Source organism: Dermochelys coriacea, chromosome 10, assembly GCF_009764565.3.
Source record: "Dermochelys coriacea isolate rDerCor1 chromosome 10, rDerCor1.pri.v4, whole genome shotgun sequence".
In the NCBI taxonomy this organism is placed as follows: domain Eukaryota; kingdom Metazoa; phylum Chordata; order Testudines; family Dermochelyidae; genus Dermochelys; species Dermochelys coriacea.
The window spans coordinates 39,868,239-39,891,130 of record NC_050077.1 but is presented as its reverse complement, the minus strand read 5'-3'; the positions used below and the strand labels follow the sequence as shown (position 1 = coordinate 39,891,130).

The 22,892-nt window shown below is 48.7% G+C and overlaps 1 protein-coding gene across 1 annotated transcript in view; it reads left to right on the top strand.

The window, feature by feature from the left end:
• LOC122456075 (coiled-coil domain-containing protein 33-like) overlaps positions 1-22,892 on the top strand; it is a 176,822-nt gene that overhangs the window by 86,021 nt on the left and 67,909 nt on the right. The window contains exon 2 of the mRNA XM_043493735.1: positions 324-487. Coding sequence (XP_043349670.1) covers positions 345-487 — 143 coding nt within the window. The 5' untranslated portion in view covers positions 324-344. The remainder of the gene's footprint in view (positions 1-323; positions 488-22,892) is intronic.

The window sequence follows — 22,892 nt, the reverse complement described above, 5'->3', positions numbered from 1 at the left end:
GTGAACTCCTCTTCCTCTGCATGTATGACTCCTGCTAGCTCCCATGGGAGTTGCATGTGAATAGGGAGAGGAGAGGAGACATCTCTGAATTTACTCTTGCTCTGGGACTGAGCTTGTTGGCACGAACACTAGACACATTGGCATCCATGGGAAAGACTCATCTCTCCAAGCAGTCTGTGAAATATGCAAGGTCAGCTCATTTATTGAGGGCACACACCTGATCCTTTAGAACAGAGCTGGAGATGTGGGTCAGCAGGAGGTGGAAGGTGAATTTGCATCAGGGAAGAACAAATGCTGAAGTTTTTTTTGCTTGCACCTGGCAGGTATTAGAGGCACCCTCTGGAATGGATGAGGCCGTGCAAACTTCAGAAACCAATCATTGGCACCTGGCACACTCTGGAAAGGAATCCATCTCTGTCACTCTGCACAGTGCCACCAACCTGCCAACCACCCGGAAGGGGAATGTGCCATGGCCCTATGTCACTGTGTGAGTACCTGGGAATTTTACTTCTGGGCTTGAGATGCTGCTTCTCAGCTTTGGTTATAAGATCTGCTCTTGCAGCAAATGGAACAGGCAAGGAGTTGAGACTGCAGTGATGGCCATAAGGCTGGTCTCTGCTGATCTGTTTGGTCTTAATCTTCACTGAATAGGCTGGCACTTGCAAGGTGTCACAGGAGGATGCATCTCTGAGCTGAAGGCACAGCACGATAAATCCGGGACACTGAGAATCTTGTGGGAGAGGAGTGTAAGGTACACAGAGGGTTTATCTGAGTTGTCAGAAAAAATGATGCATGCAGCTCTCAGGGTGGAATATCTATTTCTAATTTCCTTTTGTTCAAAATGTGGCTGTCACCCCAGTGATTTATGCTATGGAAGTGCTAGGAGGAGAATATTTACAGCAGCAACGTATCAGAGTGGATGAAACGAACTAACCCCTGCCGGCTGGGACGTAGCAAATGATCAGAACTCGGGACATTTTGAAGGTTGCCTTCTTCATTTCAGAGCAATTCTCGTATGTAAGACTGGTGTCCACTGGATGGCTCAGGAGCTGCTTTACTGATACACACTCAGGTGTTCAGGGCTGCCATTATACCCAGGGGGCAGTCCCAGATGCAGTTTGGCTCAGTTGATACAGCTGGCCAGATTTCGCAACTGGAGATTGCAATGGTGTGGGAGGTTGAAGAAATACAGATTATGCCTTTATTGTGATTGGGGCATCTCACCAAATCATAGAATCATAGAATATTAGCATTGGAAGAGACCTCAGGAGGTCATCTAGTCTAATCCCCTGCTCAAAGCAGGACCAACACCAACTAAATTATCCCAGCCAAGGCTTTGTCAAGCCAGGCCTTAAAAACCTCTAAGGATGGAGTTTCCACCACCTCCCTAGGTAACGTATTCCAGTGCTTCACCACCCTCCTAGTGAAATAGTGTTTCCTAATATCCAACCTAGACCTCCCGCACTGCAACTTGAGACCACTACTTCTTGTTCTGTCATCTGCCACCATTGAGAACAGTCTAGCTCCATCCTGTTTAGAACCCCACTTCAGATAGTTGAAGGCTGCTATCAAATCTCCCTCACTCTTCTCTTCTGCAGACTAAATAAGCCTAGCTCCATCTTCTGCTGTTTAGCCAGTCGATACCCAGCCTGTAGCGGTGCATGGGATTCTTCCTTACTAAGTGCAGAACTCTGCACTTGTCCTGCTTGAACCTCATCAGATGTCTTTTGGTGCAATCCTCCAATTCGTCTAGGTCACTCTGGACCCTACATGTACCCTCCATCCTATCAACCTCTTCCCTCAGCTTCATGTCATCTGCAAACTTGCTGAGGGTGCAATTATCCAGATCATTAATAAAGATATTGAACAAAACCAGCCCGAGGACCGACCCCTGGGGCACTCTGCTTGCTACTGGCTGCTTACTAGACATTGAGCCATTGATCACTACCCATTGAGCCCGACGATATAGCCAGCTTTCTATCCACCTTATAGTCCATTCATCCAATCTATACTTATTTAACTTGCTGGCAAGAATACTGTGCTAAAGTCAAGATATATCACATCCACCACTTGCCCCATATCCACAGAGCCAGTTATCTCATCATAGAAGGCAATCAGTTGGTCAGGCATGACTTGCCCTTGGTGAATCCAAGGCAATGGGCCTGTTCTGCTGAAAACCTAAGGCTGGTCTGCATTGGAAAAGTATACCGGCATAGCTATGTCAATCAGGGTGTGCAAAAAAACACACACACCCCAGCTGCATAACTATGCTGACAAATCCCCCCAGCACAGGTGGAGTTAGAATTATAGAAGATTAGGGTTGGAAGAGACCTCAGGAGGTCATCTAGTGCAATCCCCTGCTCAAAGCAGGACCAACACCAATTAAATCATCCCAGCCAGTGAATCTGGTGTTCTGCTGACAGAAGAGGGCTTTTGTCCATGCTGCTAACATAGTTCAGGGAAGTATGGTATTCCGATGCTGGCAACAAAACTCCCTCTGTTGACGTACACTGCCTCTACACTAGGGGCTATGCTGGCATTGGCTCTGTAGTGCAGACATGGCCTTGCTTTCCTACTGGCTTGGAGGGAATATATTGTTTGACAAACAAACCTCATGGTAGAGGGGGTGACCTGAGGGATCTCTGGATTGGACAAGGGTTTGTAATTGGGTCAGATGATAGATGAGGTTTGGTTAGGGTGGCTACTCTATATTTTGCAGCTCTTTGAATGAATTTTTGGTACTGTAAAAATGTTTCGAATGATGTCAGAGTCCAGAGGATGGTGCTTTTTATGTTTATTTATATATGTCAGAATAAAGAATAAAGAAGTAAAACAATGTGCCTTGGCGCACACAATTTGGTTCCTTATGTAGGATACATGCATCAGGGGACACAATTAAGCAGCAACACTTCGCTGTTTAGTAACTGAAAGGACGCTGTTGAGTTGTGCTGTTATAATTAAATAGGTAAAGTCTGAATGCTAAACATCTTTTAAAAGAAAAAATAATAATCCATCTCTTCTTCACTAAAAGAGGGGCAAACAGTCACTGTTTGTGTAGGACCTATGCAAATAATTCTTTGTGCTCCACAGTGCTGTTGTTGCAGTAGATCTTTACTTAGCAACCCCATTCCCAGACTGGTGTGGGCATCACAAATGACACTGGTGCACTAATGAGACTGTAAACAAGAAAAGCCATATTAATTTCAGCTCCTTTAGGAAGAGAGATGGAGGAATCATTACCTGAAAACAAATAAAATTAGTTGAAGGAGCCTGATTCTCTATTCGGTTGCCCCAGTTTTACATCTTAGAAACTGATTTCTGAAGGTCCATAAACAACACAAAAGAACATAAAAAATGTAAATGAAATGGGCAGTTTTTATTGGACAACTATATTTATTTATCCATGCTACCAAACCTGACAGAGGGGAGAGCGAGCCAGACCTAGCATAGCAGGGGTATTGCATGTCAGGTCTGAAGGGGCCCTGGCCCAGCCCATGGAGGTGAGTGGGAGGACTGGAATAGCAGTGGTTAGGATGGAGGTGAATTGACAGAGCTGTGCGAGGGGTGGGATAGCCGGGGGTGGTGTAGGAAGAGGGCTTGGGTTTCATGAGCAGCGTGGGAGAATACATGGAGATGGAGGGTGAGCTCCATGAAGAGTGGTAGATCCAGGGGCTTGGCTGCAGTGAAGGGGCTAAGTATAGTACTGAAGAGTGGGGGTATTGCTAGGGGCTAGATGTGGCCAGAGCAGCGGGCAAGGTGGATGATTAGCATTTTAGATGGATGGAAGTTGTTTGCCTGGGAGGCCAGAGAGCAGAGGGTTGGGAGTTCCTGTTCCTTCTGCACCCCCTCAGCTGGAACTGCTGCTTTTCTGCTTCCCTTTGCTCTCAATGACCAGCCCTGAGGTAACAACAGGTTGCTGGGACCAACAGCTAGTGTCAGATCCACCGTTCAGGGAACTGAACTAGGAAACGGCAGGATGTCTGTGCACTTTGGTCAGGCCCAGGAGATGGAGAATCCAGCCCCAGCTGGATCAATCCACTCTCTGTTTTATCCTGTGGTGCATCTCTGTCAGTGCTTATGTTCCCTGCAGGGAGATGGCAGGGTGAGTTTTGGACTGTCCTGGTGGTAAATGACAGCCTCTAGATTTCCAGTGGCAGAAGTAATTGTGTCTCGCCAATGGATGCCATCTGGTGTGTTTTACCCATGTTGATCTGAAGAACCCATCATTATTAACAATATCCACCTCAGTCTTCTGTAACACCTTCCCTCAGAGCATATATTTTACCAGGGGTTAGTAAAGATGGGGAAACTGAGGCACAAGTGACTTGCCAAAAGTTGCACAGAAAGTCAGTTGTGGAGCTGGGCATGGAACCCCAGACTCCTGATTCTCAGTCCACTTCAAAATGAAGGCTGTGAACAGATCTGGTTGCGCTGTACCATTGCATTGGTTGGAGGAGGGGGTGGGGGGGAAGAGGTAAACATCAGGGAGAGAGAAGAGTTATTGAAGCTAAAGGACAATGTTAGCACAATATAAACTGGCCATGAATAAACTCAGGCTGGACATTAGAAGCAAGTTTCTAACGATCAGAGGAGAAAGGTTCTAGAACAGCCTCCCAATAGGAACAGTGGAGAGCAAACAACCTAACTCAGGTATCGGCAAACTTTTTGGCCTGAGAGCCACATCTGGGAATAGAACTTGTATGGGGGGCCATGAATGCTCACAAAATTGGGGTTGGGGTGCAGGAGGGGGTGAGGGCTCTGGTTGGGAGTACAGGCTCTGGAGTGGGGCTGGGGATGAGGAGTTTGGGGTGTAGGAGGGTGCTCTGGGCTGTGACCAAAGGGTTCAGAGGTCAGGAGGGCGATCAGGGCTGGGGCAGGGAAGGGGTGCAGGTTCCGGCTGGGGGTGTGGGCTCTGGGGTGGGGTTGGGGGATGAGAGGTTTGGGGTGCAGGAGGGTGCTCTGGGCTAGGATTGAGGGGTTTGAAGAGCAGGAGGGGGATAAGGGCTGGGGCAGATGGTTGGGGTGTGGGGAGAGGCTCAGGGGTGCAGGCTCTGAGCAGCGCTTACCTCAAGCGGCTCCTGGAAGCAGTGGCATAGCCCTTCTCCGGCTCCTACACGGAGGCATAGCCATGCGGCTCTGCACGCTGCACCATCCGCAGGCACCGCCCCTGCAGCTCCCATTGGAGCAAGTAGGCGTTGGAGCAGGGCCATGCTGGGGCTTCCGGGAGCCATATGGTGCAACCCCCAACCCTGCACCCCAGAGTGGGTCCAAGCCGCATGTTGCAGCCGCCAACCCTGTGCCCCAGCTGTCGCGCCGGAGCGGGTCTAAGCTGTGTGGTGTGGCACCTGATCCTGCGCCCCGGCTGGAGCTCCAGAGTGCAGCCAAGCCCCGTAGTGCAGCCCTCAATCCAGCGCCCCAGCAGGAGCACCAGATCAGGGCCATGCTACAGCTTCCAGGAGCCGCATGGTGTGGCATCCGACCCTGTGACCCGGCTCCGGAGCGTCAGAACGGGGCCAAGCCACATATTGCAGCCCCTCTCCCGTATCCTGGCTGGATCGGAGTGTGGCCGAGCCACGTCGTGTGGACCCCGACCTTGTGTCCCGGCTGGAGCGCCGGAACGGAGACGAGCCGCATGGTGGGGCCCCAGACCCTGTGCCCCGGCTGGAGTGCCAGAGCAGGGCCAAGCCACATTGACCCTGTGCCCTGACCCTGTGCCCTGGCTGGAGCGCCAGAGTGGGCCCATGCCGCGGCTTTCAGAAGGCCAAGCTGCACGGTGTGACACCTGACCCTGCACCCCGGCTGCGGCTCTGGAGTGGTGCCGAGCCAGGTGGTGGAGCACCCGACCTTGCACCCCCCACTGGAGTGCCAGAGCAGGGCCGAGACGAATGGTGTGGCCCCTGACCGGAGCGCTGGGCTGGATAAACCCTAGACCCCGCTCCACAGCAGGAGCTTGCAGTACAGCTTAAAACAGTTCATGGGCTGTAGTTTGCCCATCCCTGACCTAACTGGTTTCACAATGGATCTAGATAAGTTTACTACTGGGATAACATATATAGCATAAGAAAGGACTTGATGATCCAGGGGGTCCTCTCCTGTCCTATGTTCTAAGAACTAGACCAGCGGTTCTCAAACAGTGGTTCGGGACCCCAAAGTGGGTCGGGACCCCATTTTAGTGGGATCACCAGGGCCAGCATTAGACTTGCTGGGACCCAGGGCTGAAGCTGAAGCCCAAGCTCCACCCCACTCAGGGCAGCAGGGCTCGGGCTGCGGCTCCCTTTCCCCCCCAGCCAGGGCAGCAGGGCTCCGGCTGTAGTCCCCTCTCCCTCCACCCAAGGCAGTGGAGCTTGAGCTGCAGCCCCACTGTGGTCATATAGTAACTTTGTTGTCAGAAGGGGATCATGGTGCAATGAAGTTTGATAACCCCTGAACTAGACTATACCCTTTGCACTAGATGGTGTGCTCCGAGTTCTGCCCCTGGAGTCCAGTTGTATTCAGCTGTGCACTCAGCACTAGGAATGCATCAGCCCCCAAGCTGAAATATAGGCACAGAAAAAAGGGTGTGCTGCTCCATTTATCTCAAGGGGGGATGTAATTCTGGGGCCTGCAGCTGTGCTGAGAAACTAAGTGCACCCCAGGGCCAAGCGACTGTTGGAATGAAGTATCCCTTGGGTGAGGACTCAACTGGGCTCCCATACTGAATTAATCAGCCAGCAAGAGACTCAGCAGCAGAGCAAATCAGGGCTCTCTTCTGAAAACTAAGCATGCTTCCTCCAGCACAAGGAGCAAAGGACCTGGGGGCTGAGGCCAGGTCTCCTGTACGGCATCCATCTTCCATTATTTCTGTGATTTATAATACTGTTCTTTGAAGCGTGCTGGAAAACATTCAAAGAAGAATCACAGGAAATGTCTGCTAAAGAATAGCCTTTCCCAGGAACAGATTTGCCTGGAGGCAAAAGTGACATTTAAAACAGTGAGAGCAGCAAGCCAGCATTGCATAGCTGGATGTGTGCAATTAAAACCAACAGAGCCCTCATTCCCACCCCCGACACACACACACTCCATCCTGCAGAATCAGGAAAGGGGAACCTTTCACAAATTCGGATGCATTCTGGGCCTGGTCCAAAGCCCTTTAAAGTCAAGGAGAGTCTTTCCATTAATATCAGCAGACTTTGAATCAGGCCCTTGGAGAGGAACATGGCATGGGTTGGAGAAACCAAACTGGTTCTGATAAGGCCTCCAGCGACATGCTTTGGCAAACCTGTGCTCAGTCTGCCTTGTAGCACGATGACTTTGATGTTGTCATGTTGCCACTGAAATGCCATTGAACCATGATGCCAGTCCTGGATCCCTTTCCTGGTGCATGGAGAGTGGGGTAGCCAGCCCTGAAGAACATCTGCTCCTGGATGGCATATGTGGAACCCAGACAGCTGCAGCGGCACAGGAGCTAGCAAACAGAGCTCTAAACAGGGGAGTTTGAGTGGGAGTTTGCAAGGGGAATTTGGATTGTGGTGCTTGTTTGGGGTTTGCTTTTGCTGGGGGGGTGGTCTTTTTGGTGTGGCTTGTGTTTCCCAGATTAACAGGATTTAGGTGGGAAGGAGATGACAGATACAGAGGCAGCTGTGGGAGTGACTCCTGTAGTGGAAGACACATTGAGGATGACTGGATGTGGAAGCTATGGTATGTACATGATCCTGGAGGGGGGAACCGGTAAGAGTTTTTTCTGCATGAAATGTCATCTGATAGAGCTGATGGAGGAAAAAATCCGAGGTTTGGAGATGCAGGTGGAAAGTCTCATTGAGTTTAGGAAGGGGTTTGAGCAGATGATGGAGCGAAGATATGAGGTATCTGAAGGGAAAAGCTCAGACTCACGGATGGAAGCAGGGCTGGGGAATTTTGAGGGGAGACTGGGTGAGGAAAGTGGTCAGTGGAAGCATGTGACTAAAAGAACCAGGCAGAGGAAAAGATGGGCTAGTGAAGGAGAAATAGAGCTTAGGAACAGGTTTGCAGAGTTGGAAAATGAAGAAGGGGCTCAGCAGGTACTTGTTGAAGGTGGAAGGGTAAGGAAGAAGAGAAGAGAGGCTAGTCCTATAGGAAAAGCGGAAGAGTCAAGGGAGACTACACCAAATATGAGCCCCAGGAGGATACAGGATGGGTTGAAGAAGATTATAAGGGAAAATAGGAATGGAAAGAACTTGCAGCCAGAGGGAACAGGGGAGAGACTGGAGAATAGCACAGTCACCAGGAAAAGGCAGGTCTATGTGATCGGGGACTCTTTATTGAGAAGAATAGACAGGCCTCTAACTAGAGCTGATCCTGAGAATAGAAGGGTGTGCTGTCTTCCAGGTGCTAAGATACGGGATGTAGACCTGAGGTTGAAAAGGATCATAAAGGGAGCGGGAAAGAATCCCCTAATTATCCTTCATGTGGGAACAAATGATACGGCTAGATTCTCGCTGGAAAGTATTAAGGGGGACTATGCTAGGCTGGGGAAGACGCTTAAGGAAATTGAGGCTCAGGTGATCTTTAGCGGGATCCTTCCTGTTCCTAGAGAAGGGCAACAAAGGTGTGACAAGATTATGACTGTCAACAGATGGCTTAGGCAGTGGTGCTATAAGGAGGGCTTTGGGATGTATGGCCACTGGGAGGCATTCACGGACAGAGGACAGTTCTCTTGGGATGGACTTCATCTGAGTAGGGAAGGAAATAGACTTCTAGGATCGAGGCTGGCACAACTGATAAAGAGAGCTTTAAACTAGGAATTAGGGGGAGATGGATGGGAGATGTCCAGGAAATCTCCATGCCAGATTTTAGCATTGAGAGGGAAGAAGACGAAGTAAGAAAGGATACAGCCATGGGTAGGAGAATGTATATAAGGAGCGAGGGCAGTGTGGATACTAGTCTAATATGTTATACTGGCTGTAGAATGACTGTGCCTAATAGGGTACAAAATGTGAGCGAGGCCAAACAGCAAAAATTAAGATGTCTATACACCAATGCGAGGAGCCTAGGTAACAAAATGGAGGAACTAGAGCTACTGGTGCAGGAAGTGAAACCAGATATTATAGGGATAACAGAAACATGGTGGAATAGTAGTCATGACTGGACTACAGGTATTGAAGAGTATGTGCTGTTTAGGAAAGACAGAAACAAAGGTAAAGGTGGTGGAGTAGCATTGTATATCAATGATGAGGTAGAATGTAAAGAAATAAGAAGCGATGCAATGGATAAGACAGAGTCCGTCTGGGCAAAAATTACATTGGGGAAGAAAACTAGTAAAGCCTCTACTACGATAGTGCTTGGGGTGTGCTATAGACCTCCGGGATCTAATTTGGATATGGATAGAGCCCTTTTTAATGTCTTTAATAAAGTAAATACCAATGGAAACTGCGTGATCATGGGAGACTTTAACTTCCCAGATATAGACTGGAGGACCAGTGCTAGTAATAATAATAGGGCTCAGATTTTCCTAGATGCGATAGCTGATGGATTCCTTCATCAAGTAGTTGCTGAACCGACTAGAGGGGATGCCATTTTAGATTTAATTTTGGTGAGTAGCGAGGACCTCATAGAAGAAATGGTTGTAGGGGACAATCTTGGCTCAAGTGATCATGAGCTAATTCAGTTCAAACTAAATGGAAGGATTAACAAAAATAAATCTGCAACTAGGGTTTTTGATTTCAAAAAGGCTGACTTTCAAAAATTAAGGAAATTAGTTAGGGAAGTGGATTGGACTGAAGAATTTATGGATCTAAAGGTAGAGGAGGCCTGGGATTACTTTAAATCAAAACTGCAGAAGCTATCGGAAGCCTGTATCCCAAAAAGGGGAAAAAATTCATAGGAAGGAGTTGTAGACCAAGCTGGGTGAGCAAGCATCTCAGAGAGGTGATTAAGAAGAAGCAGAAAGCATACAGGGAGTGGAAGACAGGAGGGATCAGCAAGGAAAGCTACTTAATTGAGGTCAGAACATGTAGGGATAAAGTGAGACAGGCTAAAAGTTGAGTAGAGTTGGACCTTGCAAAGGGAATTAAAACCAATAGTAAAAGGTTCTATAGCCATATAAATAAGAAGAAAACTAAGAAAGAAGAAGTGAGGCCGCTTAACAATGAGGATGGAGTGGAGGTTAAAGATAATCTAGGCATGGCCCAATATCTAAACAAATACTTTGCCTCAGTCTTTAATAAGGCTAAAGAGGATCTTGGGGATAATGGTAGCATAACAAATGGGAATGAGGATATAGAGGTAGATATTACCATATCTGAGGTAAAACTGAAACAGCTTAATGGGACTAAATCGGGGGGCCCAGATAATCTTCATCCAAGAATATTAAAGGAATTGGCACCTGAAATTGCAAGCCCATTGGCAAGAATTTTTAATGAATCTGTAAACTCAGGAGTAGTACCGAATGATTGGAGAATTGCTAATATAGTTCCTATTTTTAAGAAAGGAAAAAAAAGTGATCCGGGTAACTACAGGCCAGTTAGTTTGACATCTGTAGTATGCAAGGTCCTGGAAAAAAATTTGAAGGAGAAATTAGTTAAGGACATTGAAGTCAATGGTAAATGGGACAAAATACAACATGGTTTTACAAAAGGTAGATCGTGCCAAACCAACCTAATCTCCTTTTTTGAAAAAGTAACAGATTTTTTAGATAAAGGAAATGCAGTGGATCTAATTTACCTAGATTTCAGTAAGGCATTTGATACCGTGCCACATGGGGAATTATTAGTTAAATTGGAGAAGATGGGGATCAATATGAACATCAAAAGATGGATAATGAATTGGTTAAAGGGGAGACTGCAACGTGTCCTACTGAAAGGCGAATTGTCAGGTTGGAGGGAGGTTACCAGTGGAGTTCCTCAGGGATCGGTTTTGGGACCAATCTTATTTAATCTTTTTATTACTGACCTTGGTACAAAAAGTGGGAGTGTGCTAATAAAGTTTGCAGATGATACAAAGCTGGGAGGTATTGCCAATTCAGAGAAGGATCAGGATTATACAGGAGGATCTGGATGACCTTGTAAACTGGAGTAATAGTAATAGGATGAAATTTAATAGTGAGAAGTGTAAGGTTATGCATTTAGTGATTAATAATAAGAATTTTAGTTATAAGTTGGGGACGCATCAATTAGAAGTAACGGAAGAGGAGAAGGACCTTGGAGTATTGGTTGATCATGGGATGACTATGAGTTGCCAATGTGATATGGCTGTGAAAAAAGCTAATGTGGTTTTGGGATGCATCAGGAGAGGCATTTCCAGTAGGGATAAGGAGGTTTTAGTACCGTTTTACAAGGCACTGGTGAGACCTCACCTAGAATACTGTGTGCAGTTCTGGTCTCCCATGTTTAAAAAGGAAGAATTCAAACTGGAGCAGGTACAGAGAAGGGCTACTAGGATGATCCGAGGAATGGAAAACTTGTCTTATGAAAGGAGACTTAAGGAGCTTGGCTTGTTTAGCCTAACTAAAAGAAGGTTGAGGGGAGATATGATTGCTCTCTATAAATATATCAGAGGGATAAATACAGGAGAGGGAGAGGAATTATTTAAGCTCAGCACCAATGTGGACACAAGAACAAATGGGTATAAACTGGCCACCAGGAAGTTTAGACTTGAAATCAGACTGAGGTTTTTAACCATCAGAGGAGTGAAGTTTTGGAATAGCCTTCCAAGGGAAGCAGTGGGGGCAAAAGATCTATCTGGTTTTAAGATTCTACTCGATAAGTTTATGGAGGAGATGGTATGATGGGATAATGGGATTTTGGTAAGTAATTGATCTTTAAATATTCAGGGTAAATAGGCCAAATCCCCTGAGATGGGATATTAGATGGATGGGATCTGAGTTACCCAGGAAAGAATTTTCGGTAGTATCTGGCTGTTGAATCTTGCCCATATGCTCAGGGTTTAGCTCATTGCCATCTTTGGGGTCTGGAAGGAATTTTCCTCCAGGGCAGATTGGAGAGGCCCTCTAGGTTTTTCGCCTTCCTCTGTAGCATGGGGCATGGTTGACTTAAGGGAGGCTTCTCTGCTCCTTGAAGTCTTTGAACCATGATTTAAGGACTTCAATAGCTCAGACATGGGTGAGGTTTTTCATAGGAGTGGGTGGGTGAGATTCTGTGGCCTGCGCTGTGCAGGAGGTCGGATTAGATGATCAGAATGGTCCCTTCTGACCTTAGTATCTATGAATCTATGAACCTCTGCCTATGGTAGCCACAGGCCAAGAGAAATGCAGGAGTCCATTTTCTAGCATGGGTGGCAAGAGAGAATTAGTCATGTGGGGTTACTGCTGGCCTAGGAGAGTCCATCTCAAAGCCAGAGGGGCTGCGGAAATGAAACTGAGGAAGTAGCCAGCCCCAACTCACAGTGTGGGTGACAGGAGGGGGCTTTCCTCCTGGGGCAGAAGCCTGGAAGAGCCCATCCTCAGGAGAAGGCGGAAGGGACAGGAGAGCACATGGCCCAGGACTTCATCCTAGAGAATCAGTGGCCTGAGAGGATCAGCTGCCCAAGAAGATCAGGTGCCCACACAGGGTAATGGCTGGCAGCTGACAGCTGGTTCAGGGTGTGTGTGAAATGAGCTAGGGATCTCAGTCCACATAAAAACCACATCACACTAATTGGACCCTCAACGGAGAGGCTCATGCAGACAGAACTCTCCTCCAGCCCCGAGAGCTTATCCCTCCAATTTAGAGTAGGAGCACATTGGCAACATCGTTGTTTGACAGGGTTACTGGCCTAGTCGATGGCGGGGAGAAGTAGACACGATATCTTGATTTTAGTGAGACTTTTGACACAATCCTACATGACATTCTCACAAGCAAACTAGGGAAATGTTTTCTAGAAGAAATTTAGTATAAGGTGAGTGCAAAACTGTTTGAAAGACTGTACTCAAAGAGTAGTTATCAATGGTTCGCTGTCAAACTGGGCAGACATCTCTAGTGGTCACCTGCAGGGGTCAGTCCTGGGTTGGGAATTATTCAATATGTTCAGTAATGGCTTGGATAAGAGAGTGGAGAGGATGCTTACAACATGTGCAGCTGACCCCAAGCTGGGAGGGGGTGCAAGCACTTTGGAGGACAAGATTAGAATTCAAAACGACTTTGACAAATTGGAGAATTGGTCTGAAATCAACAAGATGAAATTCAATAAAGACAAGTGCAAAGTACTTCCTTTTCTAAGTACAAGAGTAGTTAAGTTCTGCAATCGGCTTCCAAGGGTGGTTGTATACTCTGCATCACTGGAGATTTTGAGCCCAGGTTGAACAAACCCCTGTCAGGGATGGTCCGAGGTCCTGCCTCAGCGCAGACCCCAGGGGGCTGGACTAGATGATATCTCAAGGCCCCTTCCAGCCCCACCTATCTATGATTGTGTGAACCTTGCCTGTGCTGTGCCTGCCCTCATGATATAGTGTCCTCAGCGTCCAGGGCCACTCTGATTGTGCTGTGCATGTCTGCTTGCACTCACACAGAGTCAGTGGAGTTTGTCTGGATTACTCCAGTAGAACCAAGATCGCAATCTAGGCTGAAAAGACACCCCCAGCCCAGCCTACCCATTGTTTTAATCAGCCTGCACTTGAACAGAGTGACAGGAGCTCTCTCGCTACCCCCAGAATGTCAGCGCCTGAGTAACTCCACTGCTGGAGCTGTCTCTATTTCCATAAACCAATTACAGCCAGATAATCCTGGGAGATTTAAACATCAATAACCTAAATGGTAACATGAGGGGAGCCGAGCTTCTGATTGTTGCATCTCTCTTTACATTTCGAGGCTCCGCCATCACTGCGTCGCCATGGTAACAGGGCAGGAGCAGGAGGGGGGCGTGCAGAAGGCACTGGATGTTGGTGCAAGAGGCTGTGAATTACCAATGCAGGACACATCAGGTGCCTTTTAGTAACCATAGTGAGGAAACCCAGGCAGAAGGGAATTGATTATTGCTCATGAGAATACTTCATATGAAGGAGAATAAAAATGAAATCCAAATGAGGTTTGTGTTGCATGAAATGGAGTGAGAGGGGGAAGCAGGCTGGGTAAGGCTAGACAGAAATCAGCCTTGGAGGAATTGTGCTTTCCCAGCCATGTGCTTGGGACACCAAGCTGACAGGTGCCAAAGGGAATCCAGCCAAAAGGTAACCAGCCCACTCATCTCAGCAGGTGAGGCTGCTGGCCAGCAGGTGCTAATGAGTTGTTAATGACAGGCAAGAGTGAACAACGGGGGGCTGATGGGACAGGACAACCCCTGGTGCTGGTGAAAGGTGCAGGAAAAATTCTGCAAGAGAATTCTTCTGGGTGGAAGGTACATTTGATCTAACTGAACAGTTAGAAATGCAGCTGGGCCTGTGATACTTTGTTACTGGACGATCAAAAGGGGCTTGTAGCAAAGTGTAGACTCACAGGCACAGCGCCTCCTGCTGGTTGTCTGGGAATTAGCTCTTTTCCAGACTCAGAATGCCCTCTGCTGGCTCTTCTGCCTCAGGTCCTGTGTCCCTCCGGGACCCTGGTGACCCTTTACCTCAGGTTCTGCCACAGCAGTACCCCCACACTCTGGGTCTCCCCTCCCAGGGGAACCTCCTCCCACTATGCCCACCTTGCCTCAGTGGCTACTGCCAGTCATCATCTAACCCCCATTCTCTGGGGCAGGCTGCAGTCTGTAATGATCACTAATCACTGGCAAGGGGGTTGGACCAGCTGACTATTTCCAGGCTACGCCTCTTTAGCCCCTTTAACAAGGCCTGCAGCCTGGGGAGTTGCCAGGTTGGAGCTCCCCATCTCCTCTTGCCTTTCCCAAGCTCTGCTCTGCTCTGCTTCAGGTACCCTTTTCTCCCAGGCAGTTAGGTCCTTCTCCCTCCAAAACTAGAGAGAGACTCTTTCAGTTCCTAGCCCCCAGCCCTCTTATCAGGGCCAGCTGAGTCCTGACTGAGCTGGCCACAACTGTGGCTGCTTCCCCAATCAGCCTAGCTTGTCTGCTTTTAACCCCTGCCTATTGGAGTGGGACAGCTGCCCCACTACAGGGCTCAAGAAAGCACATATTTTTGGCTGGCCTCTCTGGACAAAAATCAGGAGTGTAATTTTCTGGATGGGCAGAATGTGTGGTAGCTTCTGTCATACAGTCAGCCATCCACAGCATAGAATTGCCACCTGTAGTGTGGGTTCACCCCCTGCAGTTGGCACCATCATCTCAGCACAGCCTTGCAAATAGAAGAGGACGCTGTGGGTCAGATAGGATGGACACTGGCTCTGTTGTGCAGAGGAAGGCAATTCAGTGCTTGTTGATGTCCTGTATGGTTACAGCCAGTGCATTCAGGAGTGGATCAGGGACTGGAACAGCAGGCTGGCCATGATGTTCAAGCAGAGGAAAGTTTTCCCGGAGCCAGCCTCCCAGCATGTTCGCTTCTTGCCAGTGCGAATAGTCTCTGGATTTCCCAATTGCCAAGTGCCATCTCTGTCCCTTGTTCTGTATGGACAACTTCTGTTATCAGTGGCAGTTCTGCCTGCAGATCAAATAGAGCATGTGTACTCAATGCTTTTTTTCCCTCTGTCTTCACAAAGAAGATCAGCTCCCAGACTACTGCACTGGGCAGCACAGTATGGGGAGGAGGTGATCAGTCCTCTGTGGAGAAAGAAGTGGTTCAGGTCTATTTAGAAAAGCTGAATGAGCACAAGTCCATGGGACCAGATGCACTGCATCCGAAAGTGCTAAAGGAGTTGGCGGATGTGATTGCAGAGCCATTGGCCATTATCTTTGAAAATTCATGGCGATCAGGCGAGGTGCCAGATGACTGGAAAAAGGTTAATGTAGTGCCCATCTTTAAAAAAAATCATGGAGCAGGTCCTCAAGGAATCAATTTTGAAGCACTTAGAGGAGAGGAAAGTGATCAGGAACAGTCCGCACGGATTCACCAAGGGCAAGTCATGTCTGACTAACCTAATTGCTTTCTATGATGAGATAACTGGCTCTGTGGATGAGTGGAAAGCAGTGGACGTGTTATTCCTTGACTTTAGCAAAGTTTTTGATATGGTCTCCCACAGTATTCTTGCCAGCAAGTTAAAGAAGTATGGGCTGGATGAATGGACTATAAGGTGGATAGAAAGCTGGCTAGATCATCAGGCTTAACAGGTAGTGATCAATGGCTCCATGTCTAGTTGGCAGCCGGTATCAAACGGAGTCCCCCAAGGTCCTGGGGCTGGTTTTGTTCAATATCTTTATTAATGATCTGGCGGCACTGCAAGCGGAGGGAGTGATGTCACCTTCTCCCAGCACCTGCAGGGGCTTTACCCCCTCCCCCGCCCGGCCACACAGAGAAGCCCCAATATAAGAGGTGGCACAAGGCAGCACAGCTGCCAGTGTGTAGATGAGGTGGTGCAGCCCTGGATCCCTGGTAGGACTCGCCCTCTCCTCCCCAGGTAGCAGCTGGGCCCTGGCAGCTCAGCATCCTGGCGCTGGGGCTTACCCTTCCTGCTGGGCCTGAGGGCACGGTGCCCTCACCCCGTCTAAGTGGCGCAGCTCTGAGAGCGCAATTGCCCCCCAAAAAAAGGATGGCCAGAATGCCACCCCTGGAAATGTGCGGCCCCAAGCACATTCTTGCTTTGCTTGTGCCTAGAGCCGGTCCTACAACAAGGACAAGTGCAGAGTCCTGCACTTAGGAAGGAAGAATCCCATGCACTGCTATAGACTAGGGACTAAGTGGCTAAGTAGCAGTTCTGCAGAAAAGGACCTAGGGGTTACGGTGGATGAGAAGCTGGATATGAGTCAGCAGGTGTGCCCTTGTTGCTAAGAAGGCTAACAGCATTTTGGGATGTATAAGTAGGAGCATTGCCAGCAGATCGAGGGACGTGATCATTCCCCTCTATTCGGCATTGGTGAGGCCTCATCTGGAGTACTGTGTCCAGTTTTGGGCCCCACACTACAAGAAGGATGTCGAAGAATTGGAAAGAGTCCAGCAGAGGGCAACAAAAATTATTAGGGAGCTGGAACACATGACTTAGGGGGAGAGGCTGAGGGAACTGGGATTGTTTAGTCTGCAGAAGAGAAGAATGGGGGGGGGGGAATTTGATAGCTGCTTTCAACTACCTGAAAGGGGGTTCCAAAGAGGAAGGATCTAGACTGTTCTCAGTGATACCAGATGACAGAACAAGGAGTAATGGTCCCAAGTTGCAGAGAGGGAAGTTTAGGTTGGATATTAGGAAAAACTTTTTCACTAGGAGGGTGTTGAAGCACTGGAATGGGTTACTTAGGGAGGTGATGGAATCTCCTTTCTTAAAGGTTTTTAAGGTCAGGCTTGACAAAGCCCTGGCAGGGATGATTTAGTTGGGGATTAGGTCCTGCTTTGAGCAGGGGGTTGGATAGATGACCTCCTGAGGTCCCTTCCAACCCTGATATTCTGTGTGGCCTCACGTGTCTCCTCCAAAAGTACTTGATACATCTGCATCAGGAAGGAGTCAGGGTGGCTTGGATCCACCAAAAAGGCCAGGCAGCAAACCTAAGGGCAAATCCCTTACATGTTTCCATAGGGCCAGTTGATGAAAAGGGTACAAAATGTGCAGGGATTCCTTGAGAGCACAGGATCCATGTGTAGCCTGAAGGACAGATGCACCAGTTTAGCAGGGAGACTGCAGGTCAGGATTGAGGGACACTGCCAGGGCTGAAGGATGGAGGCACCAGCTTTAATCCAGGCATGCTCTGTACCCAGTGGCTTTGGGCTGAGCTAATGGAATCCTGATATTATAAGGAGCCCTCTCACGCACAGCTGGTACATTAGCTTTCACTGAAGACATACAAACCTGGAGCAAGGAAGTCAAGCTGTTCTTCCCCCGCCTCCTGCTCTGAATTAAAGTCTATCCCATTTCATTTCGGCTCCACTGCATTGTATTTGGTCTGAACACAAAATGTAGCAGTAGCACTTGGTGGGTCAAAAAGTAGCTCTAAAAGGAATCATTTAAAGGCTGACCTTGGGTCAGGGGTGCAGGAATAGGGGGGCCAAGGAGCCGTGGCCCATCCACTTTTCGCTATGCGCCTGGCCCCCAACCTCTCCTCTTCCTCCTGAGACCTCCTTCCTCCCGACCAGGCCAGAAGCTGGAGCCTGGCCTGGGGAAGAGTGGTCTGGGCAGCTGAGAGCAGCTGCAGACCGTCCACCTGCTTGGGGTGGAGGGACTGAGAGCAGCCCCAGCCCGTGTCCCCGCCCCCCAGATCCTCCACCCAGGGCACATGGAGGATACAGGGCTCCCCACAGCAGCCTGGGTGGCTCTTACCATGGCCTGGCTGTGGCTCTTCAGCCCCCGACGCCCCAACACTCAGGCCGGAAGCCGGAGCCGGATCTGGATAAGAGGCACACAGGCAGTTGTAAGGAGCCTGCCCTGGGCGGGGTGCCTGGGTAGCAGGGACCTGAGCTGGGGACTGCTCTCATCCTCCTCACCGTGGGCAGGTGGAGGGACCCAGGCTCCCGGGCTCGGCTCTGGCTTCCAACTTGGCCGGGGTTGGGGCCTCAGGGGCAAGAGGAGGGGCAGGCACTAGGCCATGGAGGGGTGGGGTCTTGTACCCCCTTCCCCACACTTTTATAAAGAATCCATTGCCCTGGATAGTCAAGATATCTTTAAAGGTGAGATGAGTTTTATGGCTGTGTGATTGGGCCACGGGTGGGAAATATTGGGATGATGTTTTAGGTAACATGGTTCGATGGGTACCCGCATGGCCCCACAGTATGCCAACATTTTTATGGCTGACTTAGAACAACGCTTCCTCAGCTCTCGTCCCCTAATGCCCCTACTCTATTTGCGCTACATTGATGACATCTTCATCATCTGGACCCATGGAAAAGAAGCTCTTGAGGAATTCCACCATGATTTCAACCATTTCCATCCCACCATCAACCTCAGCCTGGACCAGTCCACACAAGAGATCCACTTCCTCGACACTACGGTGCTAATAAGCGATGGTCACATAAACACCACCCTATATTGGAAACCTATTGACCGCTATTACTACCTACATGCCTCTAGCTTTCATCCAGATCATACCACTCGATCCATTGTCTACAGCCAAGCACTACGATATAACCGCATTTGCTCCAACCCCTCAGACAGAGACAAACACCTACAAGATCTCTATCATGCATTCCTACAACTACAATACCCACCTGCTGAAGTGAAGAAACAGATTGACAGAGCCAGAAGAGTACCCAGAAGTCACCTACAACAGGACAAGCCCAACAAAGAAAACAACAGAACGCCACTAGCCATCACCTTCAGCCCCCAACTAAAACCTCTCCAACGCATCATCAAGGATCTACAACCTATCCTGAAGCATGACCCATCACTCTCACAGATCTTGGGAGACAGACCAGTCCTTGCTTACAGACAGCCCCCCAATCTGAAGCAAATACTCACCAGCAACCACACACCACACAACAGAACCACTAACCCAGGAACCTATCCTTGCAACAAAGCCCGTTGCCAACTCTGTCCACATATCTATTCAGGGGATACCATCATAGGGCCTAATCACATCAGCCACACTATCAGAGGCTCGTTCACTGCGCATCTACCAATGTGATATATGCCATCATGTGCCAGCAATGCCCCTCTGCCATGTACATTGGCCAAACTGGACAGTCTCTACGTAAAAGAATGAATGGACACAAATCAGACGTCAAGAATTATAACATTCAAAAACCAGTTGGAGAACACTTCAATCTCTCTGGTCACTCGATCACAGACCTAAGAGTGGCTATACTTCAACAAAAAAGCTTCAAAAACAGACTCCAACGAGAGACTGCTGAATTGGAATTAATTTGCAAACTGGATACAATTAACTTAGGCTTGAATAGAGACTGGGAATGGATGAGTCATTACACAAAGTAAAACTATTTCCCCTTGGTATTTCTCCCTCCCACCCCACCCCCCACTGTTCCTCTGATATTCTTGTTAACTGCTGGAATTAGCCTACCTTGCTTGTCACCATGAAAGGTTTTCCTCTTCCCCCTCCCCCCCCCCCCCTCCCCCCCCCCCCCCCGCTGCTGGTGATGGCTTATCTTAAGTGATCACTCTCCTTACAGTGTGTATGATAAACCCATTGTTTCATGTTCTCTGTGTGTGTGTGTATATCAATCTCTCCTCTGTTTTTTCCACCAAATGCATCCGATGAAGTGAGCTGTAGCTCACGAAAGCTTATGCTCTAATAAATTTGTTAGTCTCTAAGGTGCCACAAGTACTCCTTTTCTTTTTATGGTTCCTGAGAGTAAGGCTGAGAGTGTTGGTTAAATGGTGCAAAGTGCACAACATACTATGGCATGCACAGCTCTGCCAGTGCCCCTCAGTCTTGACCCACAGCCCCTGCTATCCCTGCCCTGGCAGTGCCCCCTGAGTCTTGTCCTGCACCCCCCTGCTGTCCCAGCCCTGGGCTCTCTACAGCTCTGCCAGTGCCCCTCAGTCCTGACCCACAGCCTCTTGTATCCCAGCCTTGGCAGCGTCCTCAGTCCTGACCTGCAGCCCCCTGCTATCACAGCTCTGGGCTTCCCATATCTCTGCCGGTGCCCCACAGTCCTGTCCTGCAGTCCCCCTTCTATCCCTGCCCTGGGCTCCCTTACAGCTCTGTCAGTGCCCCCCTCCCCAAACCCTCCCCCTCCTCCAGCTCTGCCAGTGCCCCTCAGTTCTGACCTACAGCCTGCAACCCGAGGGTTGCTCCATGGGTCTGCAGTGCACTTTGCTCCTGGACAATTTGTTCTCCTTGAACCTCCCTTCTTTACACCAGTGACTGGTCTCTTGGTAACTGGCAGTCCCTCCTTATACGTTTTTTTTCCAGAGCAAGGGAAGGGCTGAAATCAATACAGCATTTATCTTTCTTTCTCCTAGCCTGCCTCTCTTCCTACAAATGCATCTTCTTTCTACGAACACAAGGAGTAACCTAGAGACAGCTCTCTCCCCCCTCGTCTCTGGGTCCTGGGAGCAGCCCTCAGGCTAGGTAAACCTGACCAGTTCAATGCTGTGCTTGGCTCCTCTAGCTCTCACAACAGGGTGATGGTCTGAGGCTACAGATCCTGTGCCACTCCCTCACTATGTTCAGTTTCTAGCCTGGCATAAAGCAGGAGTGACCTTGCAGTGCTGGAGCCAGGTTTGTTTGCAATTAACGCAACAATGAGGATAGAATTGGCAGGCTCTTTTCCCTTAAGTGCTGAGGTAGGGATAGGGAGGGCCCTTTCTCAGAGGTATGCATGGGAAAGAACCCACCTCCCTCTTTAGAGCTTATGCACTTCAGCATCAAGAAAAGAAACTCAAGGTCTTAGATGAATGCTTTATTGTGCTTGCTGCCTGAATAGTGTTGCTCTGAAAAATTCCATTGCCCCTAAGATCCATTGGGTTTTCCCAACAAAGCAATAGCATTTATTTGGCATCACTGCACTTGAGAATGAGCTGCTGATACAAGAGGAGCCAAAGCCATTGTATGTTGGGATTGAAATAAGGTGAAAACTCTACAGTGACTACCTAGCAGAAGAGTTGTGTTTCCATACACAAAGGCTTTCAGCCTAAAATTACACTGATTGCCAAGGAAGGAAAGCAGCAAGAACAAAGAATAGAAGGAAAGTCTCCATGAGAGAGCACAGTGTGTGCTGTCCTCTGAAGCATGCAGTAGCTGCTTTGAGAACAAAATGGCTGCTCTACCAGTAGACAGAGTTCCTAGTAATTTAAAAAAAAATGTCATAAGAGTTTCAAGCTACATATGCTGCAGGAATGCACTGTGCACAAAAGTGCAGGAGAAAGCAGGCTTTAGACTGTCAATTATTATTTGTATTACCATAATGCATAGAGACCCTAGCCATGGACCAGGCCCCATTGTACTTGGTGCTGTGAAGACACAGAACAAAAAGATGGCCCCGCCTCAAAGTGCTTTCAATGTTAGTAACTAAGTCAGAATTGCCTAGCCCAAGTATTGGAAAATCATGAGTTAGGGGTCCCCAGAATCCTGAGATTATCTTAAAATCATGAGATTTTTCAAAATTATAGATTTCGGGTTCTTTTTACCTTCCATTTTTAATCTTCAAGTTACACTCAGGACACGTTTTCAAGCTCTTCTCTGTAATCACAAGGGCTAGACACATACCTTTTTGTAAAAGTGAGGCTGAGATTCTCACTGAACCACAGGACTCCAGGAGCAGGGGCATTCAGAAAAAAACATTTACTATTGTGAGAGTTGGCAACACTAATTAGAGTTTACAAAAATGGGTTGGTATAGCTCTTTCATGAGCTGTGCGTACATTGCTAGCACCCTGAGCAGGGAAGCCAGGACAAAGTTCTTCGCAGTATGCAAATCAGTATTTTTGTTCTGAATATTGTATTGAATTTTCTTTTGTTTTGTTCTTTGGTGGGAATAATGTATCTGAGCCACCTTGTTTACTCCTCTGCTAGGAATGATATCCCAGAAAGAAAATCTCCAGTGGTTAGAGGTAATACCCTAGATCAGAGGTTGCCAACCTAAGCCCAAGAAGGAGCCAGAATTTACCAATGTACATTGCCAAAGATCCACAGTAATACATCAGCAGCCACCCATCAGCTCTCGCCCTCCAGCCCCCAGCACTTCCTGCCTGCCATCAGTCCCATCAGTCAGTGCCTCCTGCCTGCCGCAATCAGCTGTTTCACATGCGCAGGAGGCTCTGTGGGGGAGGGGGAGGAGCAAAGGCATGGCAGTCTCGGGGGCAGGGGCCTTGGGGGAAGGGGTGGAGTGGGGGCAGGACCTGAGGCAGAGCAGAGGCTTGAGCAGTGAGCACCCCCCAGCACACAAGAAAGTTAGCATCTGTAGCTCCAGCCCCAGAGTTAGCGCCTATGCAAGGAGCTGCATATTAACCTCTGAAGAGCCGCACGTGGCTCCGGAGCCACAGGTTGGCCACCCCTGCCTTAGATAGCTGCATAAATATT